The sequence below is a fragment of the Petromyzon marinus genome, chromosome 30, assembly GCF_048934315.1.
Source record: "Petromyzon marinus isolate PM22_M1 ecotype Great Lakes invasive population chromosome 30, UKy_Petmar_22M1.pri1.0, whole genome shotgun sequence".
In the NCBI taxonomy this organism is placed as follows: domain Eukaryota; kingdom Metazoa; phylum Chordata; class Hyperoartia; order Petromyzontiformes; family Petromyzontidae; genus Petromyzon; species Petromyzon marinus.
In genome coordinates this window covers 7,455,203-7,479,418 of record NC_133696.1, presented here as the reverse complement: position 1 = coordinate 7,479,418, position 24,216 = coordinate 7,455,203, and the positions used below count along the sequence as shown (strand labels likewise).

General features: G+C 41.7%; 1 protein-coding gene across 1 annotated transcript; it reads left to right on the top strand.

Annotated features, from left to right (window-relative positions):
* The first annotated feature begins 2,285 nt into the window (after positions 1–2,285).
* LOC116947531 (uncharacterized) lies at positions 2,286–22,550 on the top strand. The gene is made up of 7 exons (XM_032963389.2): positions 2,286–2,699; positions 4,713–4,874; positions 14,776–14,929; positions 16,906–17,031; positions 17,562–17,656; positions 18,380–18,495; positions 18,942–22,550. Exons 1-7 carry the CDS (start codon positions 2,622–2,624, stop codon positions 19,258–19,260), a joined length of 1,050 nt encoding a protein of 349 aa, XP_032819280.2. The 5' UTR covers positions 2,286–2,621; the 3' UTR covers positions 19,261–22,550.
* The last annotated feature ends 1,666 nt before the right edge of the window (positions 22,551–24,216 follow it).

Genomic DNA, 24,216 nt, shown 5'->3' with positions numbered 1-24,216 from the left:
GCTGCATGAGTTGCTCCACAATAGCAGGAGCATCAGTCGGAGTATCAAATTTTTAAATGCACCTTTAAGATCAGCACACTAAATCAAAATAAAGATAATACTTTGCAGTGGTCATCCGGAGCGAAACATTTTATTTTATTTTAGGCCACTGAAAAGCAGTGGCAGCTAGGGGTGTACAACTCCTCTAGAGCAGTTTTGAGTGAATATCTCATAAGTAGTGATTCAAGTTGCAGTTTATTGGCAATAGCATTCCAGACCCTGGGGGCATCAATAGCAAAGGCCCTTCCTCCATTATTCGTACGGCAATAGGGAATGTGAAGCTGGTAAATGAGCGAAGACCTTAGGTCAAATTTGTTCTTTGAAACAGAGAGGAGATCCAGCAGGTAGTCGGCGGATTTTTTTGTAAGTACATAGTGAATAAATAAGATCTGGTGCACAAGCCGTCGAACATTAAGAGATGTTAAGTTTGACCCAATGTAGAGATCACAGTGGTGAGTCCTATATGGGCAATTCAATGTAAATATGCCGTGACCGAAATTTCACAATAAACGACGTAAACAACATGTATGTTGACCCTCTGCAGCGTTTGATCTTTCATCCCCAGATTAAAACAGCAACCCTTATAGGACATAAACTTTGCCAAACATCACCGTTGATTTTTTTTATTTAAAGCTTTCGTGACTGCAGGGTTCTTTCGGTAAAGTTACGTAGAAGGGAAACAATAAAATATTATATTATTTGTCTTTTGTCAACGTGACACTTTTTTTTTGCTGATTGGCCGTGTCGGGTGGTGGAGGGTTACGACACATTTATAAATAAACGCGATCTAACCCAAAAATCCCCCCCCAAAAACCTTTATTATGAATAAAACAATAAAATTCTCACGACGTTTCGACTGCAACACAAGCAATCATCATCAGGTGTGAAAACCACAGCAAGAAAATTTGAAAAAAGTGGCGGTTATTTTTAACGTTAGCACCACGGAGAGAGATTTGACAGTTTGTTCAGATGGACGAGTCCATCTATGTTCGGAAAAGAGGAGGGGGGAGACAAAAAATAATGGATGCGGTCTGAAAGCCACCTTAAGCGTGATCAATCAATGAAGACCCGAAATGGTTTATCAAATCCTTCCCATGATTGCTAAGCCAGAATCCATCTTCTCGGTTGAAATTGTCCCTGTGTTTGTATATGTGGATAGCCTCATGAACGAATCTCTCATGGTAGCCAGATGGCTTGCAAATAACCTCTGTCTTGGAGAAGTCAATGTCATGCGAACCTACTGAATTATAACAGTGATCTGCCACAGAAAGAACCAAGAATATCACCGTTGATAAAGATTTTCAGTTAACTTTGTTATTATTGGGTGCTTTGCTTAAATGCCTCAGCATCTCTGAGGGCCAGTAGGGGCAAATGTAACAGAGCAAATATTTCATTTCCCCCTACTGGTAGAATAACTTAAACATTTTTTATTTATATACAAAACAAACTCTTATTCCGGAAAACATTAAGCAGTTTCACCCCTCTCCTCACCATGATAAGCCACTACGTTGAGCTATCATTTGTGGCCAGGTCGCTTCTGAAAAATAACTTAATAGCTCAGTGGGCTTTACCTGATAAACTAACAATAATATATTAGATTTATTTGTGTATATATTTTAAGTTATTTTTTTATCTTTCCTATACATTGCGCTTATATCGTGTTTTTGTATTGTTTGTTGTAACGTTCTGACGCGACACTACGGACATCTATGAAAAAGAGCTTTATAGCTCATCTGATTATTTATACTGCTCCAGTATAAATAAACATTCTGATTTGAAGGAACCATTATTGTATTGAGGAAATGCATGCGCTTAAAATTGTAATAATATATCATTAGTTATAAAGTATAGTGCATTAAATGTAATAATTATAAGTTATAAGTTATAATACTGGATTATATTCTAAAATATATTATTGAAATATAATTTAATTTTACAATTTAAATATTAAAGTTCTAATTTAATTAAAAAAAATGTAATATTGCAATTATTATGTAATTCAAATATTGTTATATATTGTAATTATAACATTGTTATTAGTTACAAAATATAGCAAATCAAATACAATAATTATAGTCTAATACAGGATTATAAAATTAAGTATAATAATTACATAACCATATTTAAATTATATTATAATTTTACGCCACGCAAACCCCGCATTCACGAGCGTCATCAACGGACGTCGACGGCTCGACCAATGAGAGCGCGCGCGCGCCTTCGAACGCGCGCGGGCGACCAATGGGAAGCGAGGCCTGCGGACATTTTGAATACGCGGTCTGGTGCGGGCGGGTAAAGACGTCTGCATTGTTGTCGCCTCGCAGTTATTTATTACATTTATTACACCCTCACCGCTAAACCCCCACTACTCCTCAACCCGCCTCATATAATTATTTATTTCCCGCTTCGATCGCAATAAAAAAACGTTGTTTTTGCGAGTCGAAGAGGAACGTCCCCGTAGGAAGCGCCTCCTCGTGGTTGAATCGCCGCTTCGTGAGGGGTGGTGGTGGTGGTGTTATTTTTTACTGGCGCTTAAAAGAAGGCGGTAGGGGAGAGAAAGAGAGAGAGACGCGCGCGCTAAGATGTCGGGTTCCGCCGTGGTTGAAGATCCAGCCTCGCTCACCAAGGAGAGACTCAAGTCGGAGCTACTCGCGCACAAGGTTCGGGTTTTTTTTTAGTATGCCTCCCCTCTTGTCATCTCCTCCCCATTACCACCCATCACCTCTCCCCCTCCTTTCCCGCCAGGCTGATGCGTCCCCTTCTCTGTATCGCCACCCCATCGCCAAGCCTCTCTCCCACACTCCTCAGCCGCCTCGCTTGGGCCCTGGTGTTGTCACCAGGGGTCCGCATTAACCCCCCCATGGAACTTGCTATGTTGTGCATCCCGACTTAAACAACCACCGTTGGGTTGGGGAATGGGAGATACGGTCCTTAAATTATTACGATGCTTATTCTATATATACAAGCATGGATTGGTGCCACACTTGAGTCGAGTGAAATTGGTTCATAATGGATGGACTTTAATATTCGCGGTAACGTTTAATAACCATGGTTTTCGGAAGATAATGTGACACAGGCTCTTTAAGGACGCCGCTTACATTTCCACGCAGTTTCGCACCGCGGTTGAGTTGTAGGTCCTTAAAAGATGGAGTTTTCTGTGCAATCCAGACTCTTGAACACCACGTTTGGGTTTTGGTAATGTGAGACGGACGATTTTAGGGATGGATACGTGTTTTGCTGTTGACGCAGATGTGACACCGCGGTTGGGTTGGGGGGGGGTCCTTTAAGGACGACGCAGACGATTTCACGTCAGCGCTGGGTTGGGTAACACGAGATCTTTCTTAAGGGCCCCCCTCGCTTGAATTGCCCAGTGTGAGACAGACCCTCAAAGGGGGGGGGGGGGGGGTGCCGCTTTGTGTGCTTGAACTACATGTAAGGATTTGATACCATTTGAGTGTGATAGGTCATTAAACGACGCCATTTGTGGGTCCTTTGAGTCACCAAGATGAACCCCAATCGCTCACCTATTGTCCGCGTTTGCGGTTTGGCAGTGTGCAAGCAGACTGTATTAAAAGTTGCCACGTCTGGGACTTCCAATTCCCAAGATGAATTCATTCAACATACTTGGCGACTGAGCCTGATTGTGCGATACGATAGTCTGAGATGAACCCTTAAAGGCTGCTGCTTGTTTTTTTAAGCTCAACGCCCCGTTGTGCCTCTGGTAGTGCGGTGAAGTTGGTCCTTAAAGGACAACTTCTAGGACCCCACTTATGGCGCTTATAATGTCTGACCTACCACTCCGCACGTAGACATTTAACATTACATGTGTAGTGTAATATACCGCGTTTAAACGGACGCCGCTTGTGAGTTTTGACATGCTGGATGCTTTGCTTTGTAAATTTGTTTGGAAGTAGTTAGGGATTCATCTTAAAGACCCAACTTGTGAATTTGTTAAAGTTGAAAGCCTCGCTCTGAATGCTGACGCCCAATGGTAACATTGGAATTTAAAGTTCGTGTTGGATAGATCCTTGAAAGACGTACCTCTTTGGGTCAACGAGATCCTCAGTTTTGATTTTGTTGTGGTTTTCACACCTGATGATGATTGCTTGTGTTGCAGTCGACACGTCGTGAGAATTTTATTTTGTATATTTTTATTTTATTGGTTCCCTTTTACGTGACTTTACTGAAAGAACCAAGAATATGAGATCCTCAGTGTAAATGTACTTAATAAGATATACCCTTGAAAAATGAAAATTCTGGGCCTCCATAACTGTTGTGGTTTTCAGTGAACACCAAACTGCAATTCCGATTGTGTTACGATCAATACATGCTATGAGTTATTTATTTCAAGGGTGCACCGCTTAAATATAAATCCCTCGCTGTCCACTCAAACATCGTATAGCAGCACAATGCAAATTATAACACTGAAATATCTTAACAATCATCCACAAATATAGCTGTGCTTGGCCTTTCCAGCTGTCAACATCTCCACCCTCCATTATATTGACGCAACGCTGGGTATATTAACATTGCTTTCAAGTTTATGGACAAGTTTTTTTGGGCACTGTACCGTCCCTCTCCCTGCAAGTCGACTCCAGCTGTGCCCTCTTCTGCCGAATACCCCCTTGAACACCCCTACCCACCCCATCCCTGTCACCGTGCCATCATCGCAGGTGGCGCTGCCCACAGGCGAGCAGAAGAAGGATGTGTACGTGAAGCTCTACCTGAAGCACGTGACACCCAAGCGGAGCGGTGTGCGAGCCCGGGCCGGCCTGCGTGCCGACTTCTCCAGTGATGAGGAGGAGCAGCAACCCCCACGCGCCTCTCCAAACAGGGTGATTTATCAGAATATTTATTCTGGAGGAATCCGATGAGCTCTAAAGCTTTTTTTTCAACAGATGTCCAGTATTATCATCATGTTGGTGGCATTGCTGCTCATTTGCCTCTGCCATCGTCCCAAGACAAGGCCATGAAGAAGGCTGTCTCTGGTGCAGGCCAATCGGGTTCAAAGACAATGCGTATATAATAAGAGCATGGTTTTTGTTGCATGTTCACCACAAGTACGTGTGGTTAATGCAGACACGATTCCTTGCAAAAGGGTTATATTTGGTGTTTGAACATCTTAACACCTGTTTTATTTGCGAGAAAGGATAACACCTATTATTGTTTTTATCATGGTCTGGAAAGTTCTTCCCACATACATCTATGCATTTGAATCCCTGCACCTGTTGGAAGTCAAAGGTCAAGACCTTAATTTTTACTTCGGCGTTTGACTAACTGCCTCTTTCTCGCTATAAAATAAAATGCTCACTGTTTCTGCACGGGGTCTTGAGATGCGGTCGTGTTTAGATGCAATAAAGTTCCAAATTGTGTTATGTTTTAAACAGCACAGAAATAATAATGTCACTTAATTACCCAGGGAAGCCGAGCTGAGTTGGCATACAACGTATATTAATATGGAATATTACACTTATGATGCATACATTGCATTGTGTGGTTAGCAATGCATTTTCTAAATAACTGTTCAATTAGTTCATTCGAACCCTGCAGTTTTGTAGACTACATACACTACAATGGGTAAAAAGGTATTCTTGAATTGATTTGTGACCACATCATGAAAATGCATTCAATTAGCCACTTTTGTTTTTAGGCTATTGTTTTGCTAGTGGCAGGAGAGCCACAAACTCACTAATTTGAAGCACAATACCCCAAGGACCGTACAGATATGCTCACAAGCCTACTTAATGTACTGCCTTCCGGGTTTGAGAGTTTCACAAATCTGCACGATCCACAAACTTTTGCCTCCAAAATGCAGGATTACAGGCATGTGATGAGGTAATCGCGGATAATGCTGCTTCCATCACATCTTATTCTTGTGCTAGATTTCACAGCTCTTGTAAAATCAACACCTGATTTCCCAGGTTTGTTCTTAGAGTCATTACTAGTCTGGGTTTAGGTCTTCCCCTTGCTTGCCAAACCCTCAGTGCCTCTCCAATGTCCGTCGCTGTAACCTGCCCTCCCATACTCTCTGCCATGTCCATTCTAACCTTCACTTACCGATTACTTTTACAACTTTTTTCCCATGTTCCCTTCCGAACATAAAAGTGTGTTAGCTCCCTTGTTAAATTATTTGCATCTTATGTCACGGCAGCATCGATGTAATATCCTATCCGCAGTGCTATAATTGATGTAATGTAGGTCTGTCATGAAAGTACTATCGAGACTCGGAGAATTGTAAAGTATTATTTGCTGTAATACAAGTGTCACTTTTATACATGTGTATTTCTGCATTCCATAGATGGTAAACTAATACTATGTTAACGCAACATTCTCCACATTTCCAGTAATTATAATAGGATATGCATAATTGTATTACAGTAATTTAATTACATCTATAATTTCAGTAACGGTGACATTGTTTAAGTTAGACTCCCATATGGCTTTTAAGCAGTGTTGTGTATGGAGACGTATGCTTTTACTTCCTCATTTCATTCATATTGTTGTCACAGAAAGCCACAGGGGTTTCCTGCTTAGAAATAATCTCGTTCATATCCCGATTACTGTCCAGAAAACACCCCATTCTCATTGTAAGGACAGATCATGCATTCGGACAATCAACTTTGCACAATAACATCATCAACCATGGCTATCATATGTATCATTGTTTGACCATACTTCACCACGGTCGTCATGGTGTGTTCTTTTGAAGGGGGGCCCAGATAACTTATTCAGATATTACCACAGATATTAGCCTTGAATCCAACACAGGTCGCACGTTTCATAGCCACAGTGCTGTAACCACTGTGCCACCACTCCCCCTGAAATCTAATATATGGCCAAAAAATAGTTCCTGAAAATAACAGAGTAATACCAATGCATGGTAGTGTCTGAGATAGAAAGCTCCAGCATAATGTAATACCATGGCATTTGTACTGATCCCAGCCATCAAAACAAAAATTTAAGTCTTGAAACAAGTGCTCACGGGAATGCCATTATCAGCCATTGTCAATCCACAGCTGGATGAAGGTCTCCCCAAGCCATTCCTCATGGTTCCACTCCTTTGTTAATCTTGACCACCTTGCATTGCCATATTACATTCACCTTCAATGTACAGTACAATGTAAACTTGCACATTTCTATATATTATGAAGGCATTAACGTGGCATATATGCATGCGTGCTTGTATTAATCAATTGCAGTACATTTGTATTCATACTGTGCATGCATGCACGAATGGTACGCTCTGTATTAATAGCTACAATTTACCATAACATTTTAATCGGGTAACAGCCCATTGAGATCGAAAATCTTTTTCAAAGGATGCTTGGAGTAGCTGGGAAAACTTGCTCTTTAAAATGCATACACTCGTTACATGATTGCTCATGTTACTTTATTTCTCGTCCTATTTTACTATTCTTAGGAACATGGAGTTGGAGTTTCCAATAAATAATGCATTAGGTTGGTGTAGATTTAATGCTACATGCACGATGCCTAATGCTTTGTGTACCTTACTGATAGTGTTGTGCATTTTATTAGTATGCGAGTACATTGCATTTATACATAAATGAATGTACAATATCCTTTATATGTCAGTCCATTGCTGGGTGACGGTCTCGCCATGCCGACCGAGTCATGTTGGTTACTTGAGCATACTTCACCATGCTGGTCAGTGGGAGTTGGTAAAGGCAGGGATCATAGAGGTATAGTAGAGCAATGTATCTTGATACACTGTCCCCTGTTGCCAGTCACGTAGCCCCGCAGCCTATAACAACCCATTGTGCATGGTGGTGATCCATATTAGCACTGTCCAGGCTCAACGTTGCTTCCTTACGGATACTTTTCGGGGTGATGCAATCCTACAAATGTGTCGCATTTATTTTTATGTGCAGTACTATTTATACGTACACGTTAATATTAAAAAAAAACATCAGAGCTTATCCCAGCTCAAACATTGTGGTGACTCTTCAATGTCCTGCGACTGGGTGGAAATATTCCACGTTTCTTTTCTGGGAAACCTTCCAATAGATTGGATGAACGATGTTTATTTCCTACGGGGTGGTATTTATTTTAATGACCTTCGAGAGTTCGTGGGCCGAGTTGACTCTTGACTGAGTTGAGTGCTCCGAGCAAAGCGCCTGCCGACTACATTCGTACCTACTGGGCAATTTTATAAATTGACCACCCTGACGGTTCAGTCGGTTGTCACAATTCTTGGCCATGATGCAGTTCCAGAATCATATCTTTTGGTCTTGTTTTTTTTTCCATCCTGTTTTAATTGTTTACTGTTTTGTCTTGTTTTCATTATTTAGTTTGCTCTATTAGCCTAATGGTAAGATACAATTTGCGCAAGTTGTGATTGATTATCTTTTTTTGCGGGAAAATAGTGATTTTAATTGAATGAATGCGTCATTACTTTGCCGGTGCACCTGCAGGTGAACTTATTAATATTTAGTATTTTATCACAATTATAACTTTTTATTCTTCTGAAATGTGAAAATGTTCAAAATCCAAAACGCTTTTTTACGCACGTTTGTATCACCCACATAATCAGCCTTAGGTCGGGAAATTGGCTTGTGATTTATGATTGCGCGACACTGACGATCTTAAGTGCATGCTTTGAGGCTACGAAATGGCACATGTCAAACAAATTGACCTCGCGTGCAAGTGACATGTCGCCGTGCACGCTAACTTTCATGTGTCGAGGGTGTGGGCAGAGCTTGTCTACTTGAACCCTGCCAGAGGTGTTCCTTCCTGTGTAATGCGTTGACAGTGTAAAATAATGTTTGGCTTCCCACCGGATGTATGTATGTATAATTGTGGCTTGTAAAAACATTAGAATGCGTCTTCATATGGTCTATATTAAAGGTGTAATTGGTAAATGGCAGTACATGTTAGTTGATCAATTTTATTATTTTTATGAACTCAAAATCTTGTAGATTTTTTTAAACCAAATTTATTATGGTTAACATATGAATATTGCACATTATTCATGCAAGGTTAATGTGCAACCGATAATAATGTCCTTCCCTTTGTCAATCCACTGCTGGATGAAGGCCACTATTTATGCTTTGTCAGTCATGAGGAACATACGTATATATATCTATGTTTAATTTCTTTAGCACTACCTGTTAGTGTGGGTTGGTTAGTTGAGGGGAGCGAAGGAGAACAGTTCGAATATCACACGCCACTGATTTTAGCCATGGCCAAGAACACGGCAATTTGTAGCATTTCTCTTGTCAGCAATTGAGTTATGCATCATCCAAATCAGCGCTTTCTATAAAACCGCAGTGGTCTCTTTCTGTGTCGTGGAGCTGTTGAAATTAATTATTGTGGTTAGACATCCGAGATCACAATTAAGTCATTCCTGGCAGCACACCGCACACTTCCAGAATACTGTTGTTTTATCAAGAAACATTTTTTTCATCTCGGGGTCTCACTTCAAAGGCTTTTAAAGCTGAAAAAATGCTTTGTATTAAGCCAATTTTTGTACTGAAGAGATTTGTGTAAATTACTACTGTCGACTTGGATATAAATTTGAAATGTTTTGCATTACTTTATAATGTTCACATCTTCTTCGACACAAGTAAATGATTGTAGATGCAGGTGCAGACCTTCCTTGTTTAAAAAAAAAGCTGAGCAAAAAATGTCCGAAATGCAACTTACTAAAGTTGGCCAGCCAAGCCGGTGGAATGTTTTTGGTCTTTTTTTACTTCAAGATGGATAACATTGGTTGGAATGTCTGATGTTTTACGAAAAATATTTTAACGACAGCTTGCGCAGTAATGAACGCTTTCTATTTACTCCTAATGCAAAAAAATATTCCCGCGTGTATAAAGTATGCGCCGTAAAGATTCGCTTGCTTTCCCCCCATGCTTCGATGAAGTCAGGATTTTGGATCAAGATTAGATTCACGAGTAGATTATTTTTTAACTCGTTTGTACAGCATCGTCTTGTCCAATTTGTCCTGTCGGTACTGCCTCCGTTGTGTTGTCTAACATCGGTCCGATTTTTACAGTCCGTGTCACTTGTACTGTTTGTCTCGTAAGATATCATACCTTGCAATCATCAGCAGTAAGAAAAACAATTTCATACAAAAAATTCGCATAACTTGAAAATAGTCCAATGCAATTTATATATGGGTTTTTCAAAATGTATTTTAACCATATGTGCCCACTGCCGTGCAGTGACATTTATTCATGAATTAAAATCGATTTTGAGGCATGATAAGGCATCTAATTGTTAGCACAACTATTATGATGTTGCTTTACATTTAGGGTCATGGAGCGAAACACAACAAAAAAAACTAAGCAATACAAATGAGATGGTTATTTTATTTTTTACACTTATGGTAAATTGAATCATAATCCTTAATCGTGAAAAATGTTCCAGTTCACTGAGGGAGTGGGATGTATTTTCACATGACTGTGTATGCACTGCCCAACATTGGACCTTTATTTGGCAGTATCAAAGTATGAAAAAACAAAATAGGTTTTATCCCTTTCCGGCAATAAAACAGATGTTAAGATGTTCAACCACCAAATATAAACCTTTTGCAAGGAATCCTATCTGCATTATCCACAAATACTTGTGGTGAACATGCAAACAAACATGGTCTGATCATATGTGCATTGTCTTTTAAACTGATTGGCCTGCACAAGATACATCATTCTTTATGGCATTGTCTCACCAGTGTCAGACAAGAGAACGCCAAAAGGCGAACGGTGGCTCATCGATGAGCCATTGTTTGCATGTTCACCACACGTATGTGTGGTTAATGCAAACAGGATTCTTTGCAAAAGGTTTATATTTGGTGTTTAAACATCTTAACACTTGTTTTATTGCGGAAAGGGTGAAACATTCTTATGTGCTGCCTTTTTGACAATCTACTGCTGGATGAGAGCTGTATAGGTCGTTGGGGATTATTTGACCATACATCACCATTCTGGTCAGTGCGGGTAGCATGGAAGTAAAACCATAGAGTACAGTACGGAATTTGATGCACCGCCCTCTGTTAACAATCTAGGTACACTTTGTACCACATGCCTCATACCAAGCATTTTTTGCATAGAGAGGCACCTCAAAAGTTTATTTTTTGTCTTTTAACTGGGGTGCGTTAATTGGGTTCGAATTGGAGTCATGCTACCTTCGAGAGGAGAATCACGTCTTGGTGGTGCAGGCCACTGCAGATACAGCAGTGTCACCAACATAGCGTGGGTCGTGTGGTCACACGAGACACGTGCATGTGCGTCTGAGCCGAGCCGCTCCCGTTACCCGCACGCCACGTTACCGCTGACCCATCGATGAGCCATTGCCAACCGTCCACTGCCTTTTATGGGCATGAGGCAAGGCAGCAGGGCATGAGGCAAGGCAGCAGGGAGCAGCCCACTCAGACTGTGAATCAGCTCGGTCCACCGAGCCGATTGGTGGGTCAGCAGACCCGTGACCTGCGCGAGACCTCTGATTGGCTGTCTTTTGTCTGTGGGGCTCCCAAGAAATTTCTGAGCGTAAAAAAGGGAAGGTGGTGACAATGGCTGCCCACATGTCACATCTGTGCCAAGTTATATAAACCATTTTGGACTGATGTTGTTGATCCATATGCGATAAAGTGCATCTTCCTTTCTGAAGTCTCCTTTTATTAAGATTCCAAGCATGGCTTTTTTTACGTTCCAATGCACAAATAACAAAATATGAAACTCATTCTTTCCATTGCAAGCGGTTGCAATATAACGATGCAAATAGTGTTGCATTGTTGTCATGTGCTTACTGGAGATGTGAAATCCCATATATACTATATCTCTACATAATTTAGTGATTATACTTAATCGTGTATAAACATACATAAAAAGAGACAATGAAACGGGCTTTAGAACAGTGCTGTTAATATTTCTAAAATTACCACCACATGACAACAAAGACTAGCAGAATGGGCTCATGGCAACTCCTGCTTTAGGAAATTAGACTCTCTTTAAAAGAATGCAAAAATAGATGTGTAAGATTTGTTTCTATTATTTGTACTGGATGTTTGTTATGTAATCTCGTGAAGAATGTTTAAATAAAAAAAACAGCTCACCCTTTGGGTTTGCAGACCACCAAGCACATGATGCATAATAGACTTTGAAGAATGGCCACTATCAAATGACCAGTCTATCTTTTTTTGGATTTATATATAATGCGGGCTGGACCCTTCTCTGGTGCTCCTGCATCTGGAATTTCTTACCTACTTAAATATTTCCATTGTAATCTCTGCCTCTTCATGACCTTGTTGACGAACACCAAATACAATCGTCTTCTACTTGGCCTGTGGCCAGAACCGCGATGAGAACTGCGGTAAAAAGGGATTGGTGGATCACACTAATGTTGTGAAACTCCCTTCCCGTGGGCGTCAAGGTGCCATACCCTGGGCCTCACCAGCAGAAGGCAGTACAGCAATTTGACAAATCTCCATTTGTCACCATCTGTACGGGGATTTATGTTGCCCCCCCCCCCCCACACATGAATGGGTTTTCTTTAGGTGCTCCTGTTTCCACCAACATATATATTCATTAATTGCCTTAACCTCTTATAATTAAAACCCAATGTAGGACTCGACTGAAAACGAGTCCTAGGACTTCTCTGAATAAATAAGTATTTTTTACGACATGTTTGCTGTCTGCTGCACTTGCTTATTTGATTGTATTCTTTCACTTAATTAAATCAACAGGGAAGTGCATGCTTGAAGCACTCTCTATATGTGGAATTGGGGGGAAAAATCAAAGTCTGTCATTTTTTGAGAGTTGCAGATTTATGTTTTTTGGGTCTGCTTTAATTGGAGGTCGTTTTTTTGGGCTTTCTCTTCAAGCCCTGCCTACTTCCTGTTTAGACCTTACCACTCCCTGTTTAGACCCTACCACTCCTTGTTTAGACCCTTCCCCTTCCTGTTTAGGCCCTTCCTCTTTTGGCTCCACCCCATCCTCTTAAGGCCTTGCCCTTCCCTGCTTAGTCCCCACCCCGATTCTTTTTTTTACCCTGTCCAGACCTCCCATTTACCCCCAGCAACTTTAGGCTCGAGCTTGTTTTGGGCTTGTGTTTGAAGGCACTGCCAATTTTTACCCTGTGGGACTTTCGTCAAGGAGTTGCCAAGTTGACTTGAGTGAGACAGCACGAGTGGGTAGCATGCATACATGTCAACTCCAAAAGTTGAAAATCGGTGAGACCCCCCCCTCCTGAAAGACATTTGGAAAAACCCAAGAAATTGAGATAGAAACCCAAGAAACTGCGGCACAGAAACATGTCAGTGTGACGCAGGCAAAGGCGAGTCTACCTTTGGAGAAAACGTGGTGGTTGCTTAATGAGTTTGCTTAACAGCAATATGCTCATGTACACCACTTGGTGAACACCCCCAAAGTAAATTATTTAATAATTGCCTTGAATAGTTAGTAGTTCCCCACTGTTTTGTTCATATAAAAAGGTTGCAACTAAACAACTTTTGGAGCTGACCCTCACTAAGGCTTGATCCATCGGCGGCAGTTGCTGGTGCACTACAATAAACAACCAAAAACGTGCGAATCCATTGCATTTAGAAAAATGGTGAGTTACTGATTCTTGAGAATGACATGTATCAGGTAGTGGTGGGGGCATGCAATAGTAGGTAGCGGTGGCTGGGGGACAGTAGGTGGGCCGGGTTAACCACAAAGTCCACGATTCCTCCTCAAGCAACAACATTGACCGTCTTCCAATTTCAACTGGAGCGGCGGGCAGTGCTCCCCGCTTCCCCCACTGTCGTAGGGTGGAGTGGCGGGCGTAGTGGTTGGCGCACTGTGCTCGAAACCCGGCAGCGAAATTTCATTCCCGGACATGGTTGATATCAATGGTGTATAACATCGGTACCGAGTCTTTGGCACCCATCTTCGCTTGCCAGAACTGACCAGCATGAAGAGTCCTTCAGTAGATTGACAAAAGGGTTACAAATGGCTTTTAGATCTATGATCCCTTTTTGTCACCTCGTAAACGTTAGCTAAGTAGGGTCGTCACAAGTCACAGGTATGGCATACACACTTGTTTGTAAAAATAAGAACTGACATAACCGTACGGTTTTCACTAGGGGGTGGCATTTGACAAGCCATAGCATATGTCTTTCTAAACTTGGGTTTCTCAAGTAACGTATAGTTAATCCACTGTAAGCTGCTAATTTGAGTATTTTTTTAAACAAGTTCAAATATCACCAATTTTCTGAGCTTGATCAGACATTACTTTTTTAATAAATACTCTTAAAAAGAAAAATGTACGAAACATAATTGATTGAATTGATAGAACATTAGATATAAATGCAACATTGCCGAAACATGCCGGGGATTGGCACAGCAGTGAACTTGCACAAATTATGCACGTTTCCATTGCGCTTGTGGGACTTGAGTTTTCTGGATTTTCTTTTGAGATAAACACTTTTGGTGGAAGCACATACACACTGCAACCTGAGCCCGGTACATTTTAACCCGATGTCATTGACATCACTAGAGCACTCTGATGGAGTGCCTGGTCATGATTTTAAATTCATTATTTTTATGAATTAACTATAAACTCGGTGTCTGCCCTAGACACACAGCCTAGGTACGTACCAACAAGGTGAGAGATTAACATTTTTTGTCGTGTCTTTAAAAGGAAAAATACATCTCTGAAAATATGAAGGTAGTGACAATTCATGGTTTTTGGCTTCTTGTGCAACCCCCCACCCCCCTATTCTACCTTGCGACGGCACAGAAGTCCACCCGGAAGACGGTGGTGCAGGTGACGCCAGTCAAGGAGACTGTGACGATCACGGAGATCATCGAGGAGAAGGATATCACCAAGATGTCCGACATGGAGCTGTTGAAACTGCTCTCGCAATACGGCTTAAACTCTGGACCCATCATTGGTGAGCGCAGGGCTCTATCTCCCGATTGCCCCCCCCCCCCCCCCAGCAGCACTTCAGTTGCAGAACGCAACAGAGTTTGCATTCATATGGTCTCGATGCACTTTTCAGCTTTCCATATTCGTTGGCGATAAGCCATTGGGAGTGGAAATACATGGATTAGCAAACCTACACAACTGAGAGACATAGTTTTGATTGTAAAAAAATATAAGTGGGCTCAGCCTGGACATATCGGTGTAAGGGATGATGGACAGTGATCATGCAGCATGACTGAGTGGCACCCAAATGAGAAAGCCCACACAACTTGGAGATGGAGCGATGAAATCAGCTCATATGCAGGTGCTAGATGGATCGCTGCTTCTTGGGGAGGACTTCATGTAACAGTGGATTGATCATGGCTGATTTTGAGTTTAAAGTAAGATGCAACTGAAAAGATTTTACATTTTAATTGCATTTGTTGCCTGGGCTGTCAAGCACGTTTTTGAAACTGAATTAATAAATAGACGTTAGCTACTTACAGGCATTGACGTAGTGCTATTGTGATACATCTGCATTGATGCATTAAACCACATTGGAATAATCTCTCCAGTGCCATAATATTATACTTCACCATAAGCTTAACATCTTTATTCTCATCGACAAAGCTTGCTTATTATGTCAAATGGTCTGGGACAGACAGCCCTAGGGGGTGTAGGGGGGCATATCTAAGATAAGAGCCATTTGTTATTTGGGTCCGAGCTTCCTTTAACATGTGACATTGTTGGCTTGACGTCCTCCCCAATGGAAGACAAACAATAATAGAGTTGTGCTCCCCGCTAATTAACACAACCTAAGGGAAAGGGCCCAGCCCACTAATGGAAATGCAAACACCATTACACAGCCTTCATTGATTTTCCTTGTTATGCTCAAGATTTGGATAAGACAGGAAACATTTCCAGCAGTCTTTCTTAAAAAATGTAAACAGATTGTTTGCCAATTGTGAGCAGTTAACTTATGCCTCTTGTGAACCAACTCATGCTTGCTAATTCGTAATTCTGGCAAAGATGAATTATCTTTAGTTGCAGACGGTGTCTCTGGTGCTCCGTAAATGCTTTACGCCTTTCTCTAGGAGCTTTGTTGTTGTTTACTTAGCATGGCATATTGGCACTTTTGCATGTGCTGAGGCTCAGGGTTTTGGTTGTTTGATGATAAAATTGATATGAGTGTTTTGTGATAATGTACACAGCGGTTAGTATTTCAGGTGAAAAGCCCTTGGGCAAAGTCTGTTTACCTGACGTAGACTAAACAAGTGTTTAATTTTCTCAAGAAATGAAGTTGCATTTTTTTTGTGACCTTTTCATATATATGTATGTATATAAAAAAAATACTTCCTGGTATCAGTTTTCACTTGATTCAAGCCTATAGTGGAAAATATTGTTGTCGACCTTGGTGCACTTTCTTCTCTTGGCAATGAAATTTAGCCGAGTGGTTTAATTTTCAAGTTGGTTTTGGATGTCTTTTTTTTCCCCCTAAATTATACTGGCCGCATTCCCAAACCACGCTGAACACTTCAAACATCGTGTACATTTCCTGCTCCCTCTGCACTAGGGTGTGGAATTTTAAGCTTGGCTGAAGCCTCGACCAGTGAAACAAATTATGTCATGGTGAAACTTCCCATTTAGCAGCAGCTTTGTCTGACCGCCAGTGCATGTCCGAGATAACGGCTTGCCTGTACCACACGTCCAGACACGTGCTAGAGTAAATCCCATTCACTGCCTCGTTAATTTGGTGCGACGTGCACAAAAACTTCCGCGAAATTATTTTAGTCGCTTGCTTAAATTGAACACAAAAAATTTTGTAGTAGTTTTTTAACGTGCCACCTTGTTGGGAATGTATTTACTGTGCTACGTGCTTTTGTTTGGTCTAGCGTACCCACGTGACTGTCTAGATCCGTTATGTTTGTTTGGTTTTTGCTCGGTGGGTGGCGATCTTATGAGCAGCCACCACGCGGAAGGTGTACGAGAGCAAGCTTATGAAGGCCATGAAGGAAGGCACCCCGGCAACCAACACGAAGGCCGTCGAGGAAGCCTACAGTGATGACGACGACGAAAACAATGGGAAGGAAGGTACGGCCTTTTTGTTTTTAGGTGGCCAGGAGACAGGAGTATAGCGAGTGTTCGTGAGTCCATCTTTGCCATGGGGTTTTCTCCAAGCACTTCAATGTCACCTCCCACGATGTAGACCCTCATGAAAAAAAATCTTACAACTCAGACTTACATGTATTAATAATTGGCTGTTACTAAATGGGGTGGAATGGCATGGTAGTGGTTAGCATGCTGCTTATGAATGTGGAAATCTGAGTTCTATTCCTGGCCACGGCTCACTTGGGTGATATCAGAGCCCATCCTGGGTCTCAACTCCTTTTACCAACATGCACTGAACAGTGCGGTTCAGTACAGTCAAACAACCACCATTACTGTAGGGCATGGGGAGGCCTTCATTCAGCAGTGGAATTACAAAGGTCTGTAAAATAATGAACATTATACTTGTTAAGTGACCTCCGCATTTAAAAAGCGTGCAATTACAAGTGAGAAGTCATGCTAAATTTAAGGTAATTCATTTCCGTGGTTGTGTCGTTTGTTGCTTGAACGTGAAGCTGCAGAAGCCAAAGACAAGGAGGTCAAGGAACCAAAAGGCAACAGCATTCAGACTCCGCTGGCATCTCGCTCGACGCGGTCGGCCAAAGTCAAGGTGACCGTTCCCTGCTCCGTGCGCAATGCCCTCCACCCTGTTCACTGTTTCTCTGCTCTTCACCAACTGCCTGCTTCGTTGTTGGGTGGCGGAATAAACAGTGGTGACTTAACAAATTGTGTCTCGCGACAAGAAGGACGGAGGTTCGATTCCCGACTCGGTTACCTTTCTGTATGGAGTTTGTATGTTCTCCCCCTGTTTTCCATGGATGTTCTCCGCTTTTCTCCGGTGTCTAAAATAGCATACAATTTAACTGGTGTTGAAGAAGCATAATGTATATATGTCGAACTTCTTTCGCACCATACATACCCAACTGTGGTACCTGCTCTTTTCTCTGTAGTCCCCAGCCCCTTGCTTCAATGCACTGTGGTCCCCGATTCCTGCTCTCTTAACACCCTTGCTTGCCTCTCTGCTCCAAGATATCTGCTGCTTGGCCAATTCCACCAACTGCCTGCCTGCTTCCTGCTTGCTCCTGGTTTTCTTGCTCTCTTCTCTCTAGTTCCAGCTTCCTGCCCTCTGATCCTTGCCTCCTACTCCCAGCTGCATGCTTCCTGCTCTTTGCCCTGTCTCTCGCTCCCCGTTCCCCTCTCGCTACTGCCTCGTCCCATTTCCCTTTCAGCTCGCTCACTGCAGTAGCCATTGGGCACACTGTCACGCATATACCATGCGTTTGTACTCAAGCTTGCGACCCGTGACATGTCCTGCTTGGCGCACATGTTTCAGGTGACCAAGGAGACCACCACGACCACCATGACCACCACAAGTACCATGAGCAAGCGATCTTTGAAAAACTTCAAAGAGCCATCTATAGAGGTCATGTCTTCTCCCAAAGGAATCAAGTGAGTTTTACTCTCTTTAAAACGTTTTTTTATCTATTGATTTAATGATTAGTTAGCAAGTCTTTTCACTCATTATAAATGTGTTCATAATGTCACCCTTATTTGTAAGAGGCTTTCAAGAGTTTCTGCTGCTGTAAGTTAATAAAAGGTCAATTTGGTTTCCTGCTCCGAGCAAGTATAGGGAGATGCCCATCATCACCTATTTACAGTAATGAGCCTTCAGAGAACTCTCTATTTCCATGGAATTAACATATACGATTTAAACATTCACAATAGTTGATACGTGTACTGAGAAACCTAAGAAGCGATTCTAATCGGTTCCCATCTACCACACAAAAACCCCGCTTTACAACCCAAGATGACAATAGCGACTACGACCTAGCAGTTGCCCACGCCTGTTCCGCCATGTAACGACGCGATCCTCTGCCCCCCCCCCCACCCCACAGCGCCACTCGGCGCCGGCCCCTGCACTCCTCGGCAGAGCCCTCGGCCCGCGGAGAGGACCTGCTGGTGCGCCGCGAGACGGTGACGGTGACTTCGGCCGCTCCCGCCTACGCACGAGCTAACGCACAGCTCGCGCCCGCCAAGCCGGTGCGTGCCACTGACAGCGGCACGGCGACGCGTGCCGTCGCCCACCGCCGCTTCCCCGTGTGGCTGCGCGTGCTGCTCGTGCTGGCACTGGTGGTGTTCCTCGCGCTGGTCTATGCCAACATGGAAAGCAACGAGCCCAAGCCTACTCCACCCAAGGATAGTCGGGACGTCTAACCTGGGTTTTTTTTTTTTGGGGGGTATTACGTACGTACAGTATATATATACTTTTTGTTAATTTTTACAAAAAAAAAAATGTTGGGTTTTTTTTAATTTTAATGACGTACCACTCTGCACGGTTTTTTTTGCCAACGGAAATTCAAAGCACACGGAAATAATAATCTGCCTTCCATTCACTCGGACGATGCCTATCTTGTTTTGCTGTGGTTCCAATATAGTTTGGTAGTTGGTTTAATTCATCACCAAATTGATAGCCAGTGGATTGGATACTGCAGAATTGACATCTTGCGATTTTTTTTTTAACATGGTCTCTTTTAAATAAAATGCATTAAGTGTTTCAGGAATCACAAAATATGATGTTACCCAACCGTTGTTTGTGCTAAATTCGACTACGTTTTTATCTTTTTAACATAAAGCGTTGCATCTCTAAATGTTTTGAAAGTGTATACGTTCGCAGTTGAGAATGTATATTTTGTAGGGAATTGGTGAAGCCTACGAATGTAGGAAAGAAAAAATTGTGAAAAAATAATGTTCCCGTATTTAACTGCCTTAAAACTGTTAACTGTGATCTGCAGAATGCGGACATGTTTTTGCAAGTGTCCAAAGTCATACTGCCTACCAGAGGTGGTGTATTTTAATGTATCCCAGTCACATGCAGCAGAAATTTGGGTTTGTAAGTTATTTGGCGATCGATAAGAAATGTTTTGGCTTTTTAAAAAGGGTGGTCATGTATTTTTTGTCTGCAAATATCAGAGTGCATTTGTTAAAATAACAAAAAAATAACAAAAATACAACTAGAGTACATTTTGTATTGTATTTAAAGATACTATATTGAAGATTTGAAGCTTTTTTTTACGACAACGTTGAATTTTAAATGATGAAATGCATGGTTTTTAAAACAATTGGTTACGTATTTAATTGGAGAGGATTGGCGCTTGCAGATGGGACAGATTTTAAGGACAGTTGGCAGCTATTCATATGGCATATATCGCCGCCTTGTAGTTTGGGTATTAGCATTGTTTGTGTACGATACGAGGAATTTTAACTCTAGTAGATTACATTTACTTTATATAACTTGTATTATGCTTCGTAGAATGATGCATCTTAACTGCTTGTAAAGAAATTCAAAGTGGCTTCTTTGTAAACGGCGTGTAACATGCTGAAACCAACCACTTGGCTTTTCTACTCTTTGCCTGTTTAACCTCAAGCCACACTCTGCCGTTTGGAAGATTGGGTGCATTCTCACGTCATGTGAAACGATGGCTAATGCGAATTTACAGAGGCGCACGCTTGTCTTCATGGGCATTGAAAGTGCCTAAATGCCGCTCTTAAGGCCAATTAACACATCCCGGGTTTTTCCTGATCAACTGTGCTCTCAGAAACATTTTTCCACAAATATATTTCAAGATCTGTGCGCTCACAAGTTATTGCTGGCCCTAGTTGGGGTTAATGGTAATTCACCAAAGCACAGCTTGATTTAAAATCGGAAGGGACTATTCCAGCAAGATAAAGGGCTTAAAGCATATTTAAAAGCAGCTTATTCACCTTTTGTAGATGTATAGGTAAGCTTTAACTTAATACACTTTTACAGTACACTTGGCACTTACATGCTTTTGAGCGGTTAACCATTTGGTGCCCGTCACATTCGATAAGTTGAAATTTTCATTTAAACGGTAGCACAAGTGGAAAGTGTTCCAGCTCAACACAGCAACCTGCCATTGCATGTGAGCCGCTGTTGCGTGCAGTGGCAGTCTCTTATCACGAATTATTTAAATGTGTACTGTTGAAATGCACTTAACATACCAAACAGTACTTGTATTTAACAATTTGCATTGCGAAACTGCAAACTCAATTAAGCATTTAAGCAAATTACCTGATGCGAACATGTCATTTGTTTCTGGAGTTGCCCTTCTCCATGTTACTCAAAAACGTATTTGTGGCGAAGTAACAATTGCACATTGGATTTAAAGTAACCTATACAATAATTATATGCTCAAAGTGGGAATAATTCATTATACACCTTTCAAGGCTATTTGTGTGGTGGTTGGTGCATATTTCTGGAAGTTGTACATCCGTGAAAATTTGCGTCTTCCAATTTCTTTACAACCAGTTGTCGCGTTCGGTTGCGCGCACGTATGTTAGATAAGATAAATGTGTTTTAAGTCAATGAAGAAGCAATACAACTTTCACAGAAGGTCACGTGGTGTCAAATTATGTTCATACTTTGCAGCTTAAGGTGTGTTACCTTGTGTGGGATTCCTAGGATAATGAGGATTTGTTAGGATTTGGAGAGAATGCCTGCAATGTAAGGTACTCTTGAGATTCCTAGGATCGTAAGGATTCCTATAGATGCAGTTAAGAGGGCCTGCTCAGGACCACACAGCCCCATCCAATCAATTTGGATTAAGAATGTTTTTTTTAGCATATAGAGTGAATCGCCTTACAAAGCAAAGTGTGAACCTAAATACATATGTCACCTAACAGAAGGATGAACTTGTGCCCGTTAATGATGGAATCACCTCCGGTGTGAAATAAGTTATACATACATACGAAGCTACAAGAAGCTTGTCACATTTTTTAATAATTTGTATGTAAAAATGTGTAAGAAAATCATGTGAATTACCTCTTATCATTTTGCAAATGATGACAATAACAACAGCAACATGTTTTAAACGCCGTGTTTCATTACTTAATTTTTTGTAATAGAGTTATTTTTACTATAAGAAAAATATCCAAAAAGATGGCTTCGTCTTATGTTGTGTTCCAGGCCATATAACGTCTCGTTAATGCCGCAATTCATTGTATTTTTTCACGTATTAACAAGTATAAAGCGTTATTGATGTTGAGATGTAGTACATGTGAAGTTGGTGGGAATGTTCAAATTTTTTAGAGATTGTACAAGGAAATAAAAAAAAGATTGTTAGAAGTTGTGGGCAACTATGGGCATTGATTGAACTCGTTATTGTACCTACTTTTAGCCGACTGCCACATCTGCTAAAGTGCATTTTTGTTTTAGCTCTCTTGAACTTTGAGCTGGAAAATACGTACAATTTATTAGAAAATCCGGGGTTGTGTTTTTTCTTCATTTTTTGTTAGCAGAGCAATTAAGAGAACACATGAAGTGAAAAATGCACTTGAGCAGCAGAGCTGTTTTAATACATGAAATGCGATTTTCAACCCTTCTGATTGTAGTTTTTACTTTTATTCTGTATACCAGACTTGTGTTTGTATTTTGTAGCCTGTATATGAAGCAACTCCAAAATATAGTGCTTTGTGTGAAATCTCGACCATTTATTTTGTCGTCACTTACTATAGACTCCGTACAACACATCTCGTGAAGGTGCTCGGGATTATTATTATTACGTTGTGTGGGAAGCGGTGGGGCAGCGATTAGCGTGCTGCACTACGAACCCAGTGAACCGAGTTCGATACCGCTCACGGCCAGCACCAATGACAATTATCTGAACCGGTCCTGGAACTCGCCTAGGTCGACTCAGCCGTAAATGGGTACCTGGAGAGGTGTGTAAGCATCGCCGCTGGGGAGACAAAGACGGCCGGCCACGGTGCTGGCCACCCACCCCCTGGTGTGTGCCATGCCGGCTTTAATAGGTGCTCGCTAACAGCACTTGCCCCAACAGGTCAGGCTATATGGGGGATCTTTGTCTTATTGCGTTTCAGAATTGAGAGATGGCAACACCTTGTGGGGTAGTCCATCCAGGTGGATTAATCATGGCTCATACTGTATGTTCTTATTGCTGTAAATACTATGGGTTTATATGTACATTAAGCTCACGATACATGCATCCGATCGTGTGTGTGAAAGAATGTTTATTATTTATCCTGCTTGTGTTATATTGAAAAACAAGTGTTGGAGCAGTGCTTCGTGCACTGCTCTATGGACCCGCTGATCAAACTTCAATTCGCGGTCACCGCTAACACCAGTGGCGAGTGATGAACGTACCATACGGTCCTGGTGTCCCCCTTCACCAACCAGCATAGTGAAGTACGTTCATGACCGACACAGCATGGGTAGGCCGTCATCTAGCAGCGGATTGGTGGTGGACTGGAGGCGTTATTTCACTGTTGGATGTAACGGTTCCGCGTTCACCCATGCAGTCACCAGAGATGCTGCCCTTCACCACAATACTCGTTGGTTCTTTCGGTAAAGTTACGTAGGTATAAAATAAATACATTTAATCACGACGTTTCGGGTGCAACACAAGCGCCCGTCATCAGGTGGGACAACCACAGCAAGAAACAATTGCTGAAGTGGGCAAAAGGGCAGATCTCTTGCCTATATAGCCTCTTGTTACAACAGAAAAAGGTTCCCTACCCCTGTCTTAGAGAATTCGTCACCTGGTTCTTTCGGTAAAGTCACGTAGAATGAGAATAAAATAATAAATTGATCAAATAAAATAACAATATTCTCACAACGTTTCGGCCACAACACAAGCGGCCTTCATCAGGTGAAGGGGACGAGACTGTCTGGAGGACAGCGCTGGAGTGAGAAAGCCACCCTGAGATCACGACCTTTAAGCTGTGTGAGAAGAAACAAAGCGCCTTGACAAAGGAATTAGCATATAATTTAGCATTGAAATGGCTGAGTGATTAGCTTGTGACTGGTCACAGAAAAGGCTATGTTAAAGTTAAAGCATACACATCTGCAAAGGCACCCCTTGACAAAGGAATTAGCATAGAATTTAGCATTGAAATAGCTAAGTTAAAGTATACACATCCGCAGAGGCACTCCTTGACAAAGGAATTAGCATAGAATTTAGCATTGAAATAGCTGAGTGATTAGCTTGTAACTGGTCACAGAAATAGCTATGTTAAAGTCAGAGCATATACATTCACCGAGGCACCTAGTACAAATCAAACAGGAGAATTTAGCATTGAAATAACTAGGCGAATTTAGCATTGAAATAACTGAGTGAATTAGCTTGTGACTGGTCA

Excerpts from the sequence above, each read along its gene's own strand:
- LOC116947531 (XM_032963389.2), top strand. The coding sequence starts at position 2,622 with ATGTCGGGTTCCGCCGTGGTTGAAGATCCAGCCTCGCTCACCAAGGAG. Across the intron at positions 14,930-16,905 it reads AAACTCTGGACCCATCATTG|CCACCACGCGGAAGGTGTAC; the intron begins GTGAGCGCAGGG and ends TCTTATGAGCAG. Across the intron at positions 18,496-18,941 it reads TCTTCTCCCAAAGGAATCAA|CGCCACTCGGCGCCGGCCCC; the intron begins GTGAGTTTTACT and ends CCCACCCCACAG.